Source organism: Diplotaxodon limnothrissa, linkage group LG13 (genome assembly GCF_057381915.1).
Source record: "Diplotaxodon limnothrissa isolate DT_005_m linkage group LG13, D_limnothrissa_male_GT1.1, whole genome shotgun sequence".
Taxonomy (NCBI): domain Eukaryota; kingdom Metazoa; phylum Chordata; class Actinopteri; order Cichliformes; family Cichlidae; genus Diplotaxodon; species Diplotaxodon limnothrissa.
Window position 1 is genome coordinate 17,878,065 of NC_140608.1, and position 10,307 is coordinate 17,888,371.

A 10,307-nucleotide genomic window follows, 5' to 3' on the forward strand; every position below is an offset into this window, starting at 1 on the left:
AGATTACTACATTTTAGGCAACCTAGCTTTCATGTCTTGAATGTGAACGTCATCAGAGCTTCCCATTTGTCAAACATCTCAATGCGCCATTTCTTCTTTTCGCACAGAACATACTTTGATAACATTGTGGCAATAGATTCTCTACTTGAACATATTATGGTGAGTGTGATTTCTGCAAGTACGTGTTCATTCACATTGTCCTCAAGGCTACACATCCTGGGAGTGTGTGTTAAATCATGTCTGTTAAAAAGACTAGCAATGCCGCAGTAACACAGATTCACTCCTATTACTTTCTAAAAATAATAGCGTGCTCATAATGATTATTCTTAACTAATTAAGTGGTTACATTAGTTTTAGATACATAGTAATCAATACGGTACTTTGTACATCTAAAACAGGCAAGTGTAAAATGTGGTTTTCCTGCTTCTTTTACTAAAACCTGCTTCTTTTTTTGTATGTTTTTGGTTGCCTTGTGACTGTGGTCTTAACTCAAGTCATCTGGTTCGAGCACTAAAATAAGAGGGGATGACTTGTAGTTTTTGCTTTTTTATAATTCTCCTCATTTAACTGTTCAGTCCCGAATCACTTAAACCAGCAGTGTTTTATCTGCTTTGATAGATGTAACTCCCAAGTTCTTGTCAGTCCCCAGTGTTGTTAATAAGATTCTGTCCCTGATGTTTTTGTTTTTTTTACAGATATATGCAAAAAACCTGGTGAATGCAGACAGGTGTGCACTCTTCCAGGTAGATCACAATAACAAAGAACTATACTCTGACCTGTTCGACATTGGGGAAGAGAAAGAAGGCAAACCTGTCTTTAGGAAAACCAAAGAAATTAGGTATGTACACTTTTTCTTTTTTTCTTTTTTTGCTTTAGTGTGCTCAGTGTGATGATTTTATTATTTTTAGACATGACTCACTTTTTGATCCTATGTTCAGAGTGCACCGTTTAAAATATTCTACTGGCCTCCTGTGACAAAATCTGCTAAAGTAATAAAAAGTATATGCAGTAGAAAAATAGCAATGGCATAGTAGAGTATTATTTTGCAGCATCTAAGCTGCTAAATTGAAAAAAAAATAAATAAAGAAGAAACATTAATTACATAAATGAGTTTATATTCTGTTAAAAGCAGAATTGTTTGAATTTTCATCTTTAAGTTTTAAACTTCATAAACCTATATTTATTCATATAGCTTATTTTTTCATTTGTATGTTTACATGCATATATTTGTTTGCATTTTTTTTTCCAATTTATTTTTTTCATTTTTAAATAACATTTTTATATCTGTATCTTTTTACAATTCATAATACTTGTCTTATTTAAATTTTCATTTATTTTAACATTTATTTTAATAAATAAAACAGTAAATAGGAAAAGAAATTAGTAAATAAATACACAGTGAAATCACATAAAAAAATGAAAGCTATTTTAATTATTTTTGGCATGTTCAGTAACACATTGTGTATCACTGCCACAGATTTTTTGTTGTTCTCAAATCTGCAATGGTTTACAATTTGGACTGCAAATGTCCTAAATTAATTTCCGTATTGGTGATTTATTACTTTGTTTAAATGCAGATTATCTCTCTCCTTGTTTTTGTGTGTAGGTTTTCTATAGACAAGGGAATAGCTGGCCAAGTGGCTCGGACAGGGGAAGTCTTAAATATCCCAGATGCCTATGCAGACCCACGGTTCAACAGGTAAAACAGGCTCTAAGCCATTTTTACTTACTTTTACATTAAATAAATATCTTAAATAATGCTACTGAAGAGTTCTGCTTCAGTTACTTTTGCTTATTCAGTTGTATGCATAACACCGGCGCTAAGATACTACTACTTTTAATGGAGCCTTTCAGTATGCAAAAGCAGTTAAAACACAAACATGCTACAATGTATGAGTCACAAGATAAGCTGACAAAATCAACATAACTATGTCTTTTTGAACAGAGAGGTGGACTTGAAAACTGGCTACACCACGCGGAACATTCTGTGCATGCCCATTGTGAGCAGGGGGACCGTTATAGGTGTGGTGCAGATGGTGAACAAGTTAAGCGGAAGTGCCTTCACTAAAACAGATGAGAACAACTTTAAGATGTTTGCTGTCTTTTGTGCTCTGGCCTTACACTGTGCAAATGTGAGTACACCAAATTAGTCTTACACTTCTTAAAAGACTAACTAGTGTTGTCTAACTGCAAATGCATACCCCACTGACTTGATATCTTCCTGCACACACTTTTCAATCTACATACATTATAAGAACATTGTATATATGGCGTACCTCCAGGCCACAAGTGCTCAATTTTAACCATCTTATTTTGACATAACTCCAACTTTGACGTGGCGGCTTCATCGGCAACCAAAAATCACAGTCAAACGAATAAAGTGCAGTTTCTATTTAAAGTGTGCAGTGCTGTAAAAATGCATAATCACCGGGTGATTATCCCTTACATGTAACACAAACATTTCATGAATCATGCTAACTCTCAAAGCCTGCATTGTGTGGCCTGTCTGTCAGAGCGTGTCCTCGCTGTGGGGCCTGACTCACTGTCATCGCTTGCGACAAACTTACGCATGAGCAGCGTCACAAACTTGCTTTTAAAATTGATGCGAGATGTTAATATTTAAGATGCGAGGTCTGCATCCGTCCAGTGACAGGATTTGTGTTTAGTTGTAATTTATGCCTCGTGTCTCTGGGAAGCTAACTTTGGCTTGCTTCTGACTCAAAGTGATTTACGGGTGAAGGTGTGATGCCTGGGGCCTTTACATGAACATCTAGCTTGAGGACAGGGATGCAAACCAGATGTGGAAATGCTATTTGGAGGCGTACACTACGACTACAACTTTAACTTTCACCGGAGAGACTGATAGAATTTTACATTGATATTATAAACAACATTTCTGTGGTATGTATAGCAGTGTTCAAGTTCTCACTTGGCATTTTAAAGACTTATTCCAGGTCTGTGATTTCCCTGCAGATGTACCACAGGATCCGACACTCTGAATGCATTTACAGAGTGACGATGGAGAAACTGTCTTATCACAGCATCTGCACATCAGAAGAATGGAAGACCCTCACCCAGCTCAACCTCCCTGCACCTATTTATAAAGAGATTGAAATGTGAGTGCCTCCTCTGGCGGCCTTCTAGGGAACTCATGTTTTGACCTTGAGTGTAGTAGACATGAGTGTACAGCCACATGTCTGTGAAAGGCACAATGACACAGCGCAGACCTGGACTGTGTCGCCCTGCAAGAAGAGTGCAAACACAAACACAGTGCAGGAAGGACCGTGTCCTATAGATGTCAACCTGTCAGTTTAAAACTCTCAGATCTCAGAAGTCCCTTAATCTGCATGTTGTCTCCTTTTCCCAGATCTGCTGATCATGTTAATTTAAACCTTTTGCTCCCTCCTCCAGGTTCCACTTTGACATCAGTCCCTTTGAGGAGATCTGGCCTGCCATTTTTATCTACATGGTTCATAACTCCTGTGGAAAGACCAGGTAGCGTCAGCAATATTGTTTACACAAGACTACGACTCAAACAACAAGAAACTAAATGGAATAAATAGTAAATAAACAAACATACACTACCAGTTTCTTTGCCTTTTTTCCCCTTAATACAGCTTTGAGCTGGAGAAGCTGTGCCGGTTCACCATGTCCGTAAAGAAGAACTACCGCCGTGTGCCCTACCACAACTGGAAGCACGCAGTGACGGTGGCACACTGTATGTACGCCATCCTACAGAAAACCTCTGGGATCTTCACAGAGCTAGAGGTTTGCTTCTTGTTGGGTCTGCTAGGAAAATAACTGGAAACAAGATCAACATCTGCTGTCACTGTGTGCTTTCAAGAAAATGTGTTTTTATTTGCCCACCATTTTACAGAAGAAGGGTTTGCTAATAGCCTGTCTTTGCCATGATCTGGACCATCGGGGGTATAGCAATGCCTACCTCCAGAAGTTTGACCATCCACTGGCTGCTCTGTACTCAACCTCCACCATGGAGCAGCACCACTTCTCTCAGACTGTTTCTATCTTGCAGGTAGAGATCCACAATACAGAATTTAGGGTACCTTGAAAATCAACATGTTAACCTTTAATCTTATTTCCACAAGTGTTTAATAGGAAATAAAGAACCTATTACTCAATGGCTCAGTCACACTAGAGTAAAAATATGAAAGCACCTCGCAGTGACTAGGAAAAAAGATCAGTGGTTGCCAAGTTATTGCAACGAATTTGTTTCAAATTCTGCAACCAGTTTCAATGGTAATTACACAGCTTGAGTGTAACTACCATTACACTCTTATCCTCTGGGCAACTATGTTTGATCACAAGGTGAGTGCACACGTTGCCTGGTGGGAGGCAAACAACTGCGCTCCATTTTGGACTGACTGCAAACAATAATTGCCTCCTAATTTATTAATGTGGACAAATTGCCAACACGCTGCAATAAATTGGAGTCAGTATGCGCCAATAACTTGTCTGTGACACATCTGTGGACTCAACCGGTCCAGATGACAGCTAATAGTCAAATTATCCCAAACAGATTGTATGAGATCGCCACCGTGATTCCATTCATAAGACAGCAGAATGACAGCAGACTCACTCCGTCTTATTCCCGTTTTATCGACTTCTTGATGGATACGAGTCACTTTGAAGATGGCTACTGACTGCGAGATTTCGTGTCTGTCTTCGAGGCAGGTCAAAGGGAACAAGAGTTCATTGCACGTGGTTACAATAATTTGGGTTAGTGCTACGGTTTCCAGGCACCATTTCCCCTAGTGTGACTGTAGCCTAAATAGTATACTTCACTGGACAAAGAAATGAAAACAACTTGATCAGCAAAACAGAAAAAGGATCACAATTTAAAAAATACCCATAAAAAATGTTCCATCGGGTTCTGCAACAATGTCATCAGCTTAGAACAAACAAAAAATATTTTACTATATTAGATAACGAATCCTTATACGAACTGTCAGTTACATATGCATTCAAAGGATCATATGACTTAGTTCTGATTAGCGTCTTACAAGGTGTCTTTTGTAACATGCAGGATCTGCTAGTTTGGGCTGTAGCCTTGTGATGAACTTATGTTTGCAAGATGTTGTAGTCTAGCTGAATGCCTCATAAGTGGAGCTTTTGCTTTTTTATTGATCTCTTTGTTTCTCATAGCTGGAAGGGCACAATATTTTCTCCAACCTGACTTCCAGCGAGTACGAGCAGGTGCTGGAGATCATTCGAAAGGCCATCATCGCCACAGACCTCGCCCTCTACTTCAACAACCACCACCAGCTGTCGGAGATGCTGACCTCATGTGCGCTGGATTTGAACAACCATTCCCACAGGTCAGGCTACGACTCACACTGGGGCACAGGTCAGGTCAGGACCACACCAGGTCTCATCAGTATCACGCTGTGAAATATTAGACCTGGCGCACATAAACAGCACATTGAGTCCTTCCCCCCCGCATGGATATAACAAGGCTTTGCTCCCCTCCAGGGACCGTGTGATTGGTCTGATGATGACAGCATGTGACCTGTGTTCTGTTACCAAGCAGTGGCAAATCACACGACTCACAGCCAACGACATCTATGCTGAGTTTTGGGCTGAGGTACAGTGGGATACTGTTAGACTTTAAACAGTTTCAGTGTCATGATTATGCCTCCAGTGTAACAGTCTGGCCTCTATTATTGCTTATAAATGCTGCTTCAACTTACAATTTGTAAGGCACAACATCGTGTTGTCTAGTGGTCAGGAGACTTAACCACAGTGTGCAAAAATAAAAGCCACGTTATCTTGTTATTTTGTTACTCCACAGGGAGATGAGATGAAGAAGATTGGGATCCAGCCGATCCCTATGATGGACAGAGACAAGAAGGACGAGGTTCCCCAAGGCCAAGTAAGAGCAAGACATTTACTCGTGTGTTTTAACTGCTTTAAATATTTAATGAATGTTCGGCCTTCTGATGGGAAATATATTTTAAAAGAACAGCATAGGAACTGTTGAATCAATGCTTTTGTAGTTTTGCTTCTGTACACCACAGCAGTGGATTTTAAATCAAACAATAAATAGTTGATTGAAGTGTTGACTTTAAGCTTTAATTCAAGGGGCTTTCGAAACCTTTTGCTAAAAACTATTTAGCAATTACAACCATTTTTATGAACAGTCTCCATTAAATTCACGGCTTCTGTAAACTAAACAGTTTAATGGCCACAATATCTGTAGCTGAATTTGCATTTTTTGGCTTTTCACTATAATTTGAAATATAAAGTCTAAAGAAATGTCATTGCAAGCGAGGGACGCCATCATTAGACTGAAAAAACAAAACAAGACAAAAAACATTTAGCCAAATCAAAAATCTGGTTCATTCTTAAAAGGAAAAAATAGTTTGGAGGGATCAGCAAATCCAAAAAATATGAAAGACCACAAACGACAACTAAAGTGCATGATTGCAGAATTATTTCCATGGTTTAGAGAAACAAGTTAATAACATCTAACAAGATTAACACTCTCAAGTCTACAATCAAGAGATTCCCAAGATGAACTTGCACCAGAATGATGGGAACAGAAAATATGCGGAAGGAAAGAAATCTCATGAGCCAAAGCAGACCTAATCTTCAGTTAAACACGGTATAGAATATGTCACAGCATGGGTGTGTATGGCTCTGAGTGGAACCAGGTTGCGACTGTTTATTGATGATGTGACTGCTGATAGAAAAAGCAGGATGAATTGTGAAGTGTACGAGGCTATACTTTCTAGCACTTCACTGTGCAAATGACTAATGACCTCAGGATTACTGCAAAAGCAGCCCAAAAGTTTCTCAAGGCAAAGATACTGGATATCCCTCAGTGGGTAAGTCAGTAAGCAATCTCTATCCAATGGACCATGCTTTTCAGTTTCCTGAAGATAAGACTGAATACAGGCCTGGCCAGGCAGAGCATTTCAGTGGAGGAAACACAGCATTTGATGATGTCCATGGGTCCTAGACTGCACTAAAAACAGTCCTTGTATTTAAAATGATGTTAGTTTCTCCAAATAACTTTGAGCCTCTAAAAATGGAGGATTACATATAAAAATGTATTTTATTCCTATACAAGTTTATGAAACAGTTTTCCAACGTGTCTGCACTTCAGTCACACTTGATTTAAAATCCTCTGTGGTGGTGTACAAAGGCAAAAATGCAAATATACAAATATTAGCACATGCTACATGTTTTGCTATTATTAAGTCCATTTTACATTTGCTTTCTCATTTTTTTAAAGGTGGGATTCTACAATGGTGTTGCAGTTCCATGTTACACGACACTTGCTGAGCTTTTTCCTCCATCAGGTCCTCTGCTAAAGGCCTGCAAGTAAGTTATTCAAAGCTAGAGTTGACAAAGAAATTGAGTGAATGAATAATTCTTGGTTTTTTTTGTGAAAAATGTCTAAAACGCCAAAGTCTAAATGTTGCTTTACACATTATTGTCATGCTTATTTCTGCTCTGCTGTGATCGATAAATGAGCTGACAGCAGCTTGAAGGGTAACCAGTAATGCATGCGCCGTCCTTAATACAGTACTAATCCAGTAAGATCAGAGGTGATAAGGTGTGTGTGCACAGGCACACGTTTTTAAGCATTCCAGTGAAAAATACAAAAAAATGGCATGTTCTGCTATTAATGTTTGACCCCACTTTTGTTATGAGTTTTTTTAAAAAGTATTTGGATTAAATGAAAAATAAATATAGACTACAGTGTGCTAACTTTGTGCGTCACTGTGTGTGGTGTGACATTGTGCATCGGGCATGTCTGCGTGCACAATAGATAAGAGTGTAAAGAAGGTATTTACAGTTGTTATTTCTGGTTTTTGAACGGGATTGTGTTGCACATTCGTCTGCCCTTCTGCTGCTTTATAAAATGTGTCCTTGATCTGTGGGGAATGCAAACAAAGTGAGCAGTGTAATACTTAAGCCCCAGCTGTACGTCAGCACCGAGCTCCGGGTGGGCAACAGGCCTAGACCCTGTGGAGCCCTGCTGCGTGTTGTGGGATCTGCCAAAGACGTGTAAACTGCATCAGGCTGTCTAATTGAATAGAATAGCAGCAAAGGGAAGGTTTTGCTTTGTTTTGGTTTTTTGCACTCTTGTGTCAATCACAGCACATGGGGGAGAGATCACCTTCATGACAACAAGAACTGATTGTGTTGCCTGGCCACTGTTGTAGCTACTGTTTTGTTTTGCAAATCAACTTCGTCCTTTTTGTGTGTGTGTGTGTTTTGTAGTTTTGCAATTTTTGCATGATTTGAAAATTTTGTGTACTGGTGTGATTCTTAATTCTCTTATTTCAGACTCAAAGCCATGCCTCTGCACTTGTAAATGAAATCTTTTCCACTGTGCATCTGATCGAGGTGGTTTGTATTTGCAGAGAGAACCTGGGCCAGTGGGAGAAAATAGCAAGGGGAGAGGTGGAGGACATCGTGCCCAGCCGGCCTTGTGATTCGGGCCCTGTTAAGGTGGACAACTGACAGACAAAGGAGGGTTGCTTGCTCACCAAAGGAACACAGCCTGAATCCTGCCGTTGACCCAGACCATTGAAGGGGAATGAACCCGCAATCTGTGTTGGCAGGAGACGGATTAGATAAAGGCGACTTGACTTTCAAAACACACACACACAGTTACCTCATCGGGTGACGGAGGTGTCAACACTGACGGTTTCACCGATCCCAGAGAGTGACAGACAGTTGTTGGTGAGGGAATTCAATCCATCGCCCTACGTCCACTCAGCTTGGGAATTCACTTGGTAGAACAGACTTGGTTGCTTTATTTTGGCTGTATTATGTTATTTTATTATTTTTCTTCATATGAGCTGATTCCATTATGGTCTTGTATTTGCAGAGGCCTTATTCTGAACCTTTCACAGGCTAGGATATGTGAAATCTTGTTGTCAGTTCAGGCTTTTTTTTTCCTTTCTTTTTTTAAAACGGTACTGTTTGCCTTCTGTGTTTGCCGTATGCGCACTACTTCAGCAAGGTATTCCCAGAGACAGAAGGAATGTGTGGAGCAGATGTAGGGGTGTAATGCCATCTCATTGAGAAGGTGGACACTAGATTTTTTTTTATTACTTTTTCAGCAAAAATCCTTTGCAGTACTTGAATAAAGACATACAGCCTATTCTGCGAGGAGATGGCAGAAATCCCCTGCAGTGTATGCTACAAGCGTGAATGAACTGTGATGAGTTACATAATGCCGACATTTGTGAATACAGTCACAAGAGAGTCACAATGTTTCCTGAAGTGGACCCCGCAGCCTTTTAGCCCCAAGCGTGTAGAAACCTGCTGCACAGTACATCAACATCCTTCGGATTAACAGGATCTGACCCCAGATCAGCAGTCACTGTTTGTAGTACGGAGATCAGGAAAAAGGAATGAGCAAGTTTCCCGTTCCAGATGTTTATATTAAGCCAAGACTGCATACTGCTTAATTTCCTCTCTCATTTTTGAAGCCACTATCACATCATCAATTACTTTGCACAACAAGTTAACTAAAGAATGACTGTAGGAAGTGGACTGCATAGTTTGGGATGTTTTATCTTCTCTTTTTTTTTTTACAAGCAAGTTTCATAGAGGCTGAAGTTAACGGCAAACAGTCATCTGCTTCATATTTTCCCATAATGTCAAACCTGTTAAGCTAAAGTGAAATATGTCCAACTCTGGGATTGCAAGTGAAGAATGTAGTTTGACCGTTTGCCGGTGTGTGACTGAAGTTTCCCTCGAAGGAAATCAATCATTTTACACTTTTACACTGATTCTCCAACCTCATGCTGGGGGTTGGGGGGGGGGGGCGCACACACATTTGGACGCTTTCACATGAGTTTCCGAGATCTTCCAAAAGACAAATTTATTTGTCTGAAACTGTCATTCCAGTGGACAGTGTCCCTCAGAGACTGACACTATTGCTCCAGTAATTTGTTATGCGACTGATACTGCGGCCCCCAGTGTTGTGAATGTACATTTCGATGAATGTTTCGTTGGTTGTAGACGCTCGGTGGTGGCACGTGGGTAAGCGCGCCATCAGTTACCACCATGTGCTCTGTCTTACTTTTCAGAATTGCTTCCAGTAAGCTTCAACCAAGAGCAACAATTAGCATGCACCTAAACCGAACTTTATATTCAAACTTTTTGCATATAGGTGTATACTGTGTACAATCTAGGATTTAGTTTGTACAGACTGAGATGTATGCTCTGATGGTGCTACTCTGAATGGCAGTCGCGCACTTTCTGACTGTGTGTGAGTGTGTGTGTGTGCGCATGTGTGTGTGTATGTGAGAGACACAGAGAGA

General features: G+C 40.0%; 1 protein-coding gene across 1 annotated transcript in view; it reads left to right on the forward strand.

Annotated features, from left to right (window-relative positions):
- Positions 1 to 9,066, forward strand: part of pde10a (phosphodiesterase 10A) — a 45,648-nt gene extending 36,582 nt beyond the window's left edge. Inside the window, exons 10-22 of the mRNA XM_085369414.1 lie at positions 108 to 159; positions 696 to 838; positions 1,607 to 1,699; positions 1,946 to 2,132; positions 2,974 to 3,116; positions 3,412 to 3,495; positions 3,618 to 3,768; positions 3,878 to 4,033; positions 5,164 to 5,336; positions 5,491 to 5,602; positions 5,810 to 5,890; positions 7,256 to 7,344; positions 8,394 to 9,066. Coding sequence (XP_085225540.1) covers positions 108 to 159; positions 696 to 838; positions 1,607 to 1,699; positions 1,946 to 2,132; positions 2,974 to 3,116; positions 3,412 to 3,495; positions 3,618 to 3,768; positions 3,878 to 4,033; positions 5,164 to 5,336; positions 5,491 to 5,602; positions 5,810 to 5,890; positions 7,256 to 7,344; positions 8,394 to 8,493 — 1,564 coding nt within the window. The 3' untranslated portion in view covers positions 8,494 to 9,066. The remainder of the gene's footprint in view (positions 1 to 107; positions 160 to 695; positions 839 to 1,606; positions 1,700 to 1,945; positions 2,133 to 2,973; positions 3,117 to 3,411; positions 3,496 to 3,617; positions 3,769 to 3,877; positions 4,034 to 5,163; positions 5,337 to 5,490; positions 5,603 to 5,809; positions 5,891 to 7,255; positions 7,345 to 8,393) is intronic.
- The last annotated feature ends 1,241 nt before the right edge of the window (positions 9,067 to 10,307 follow it).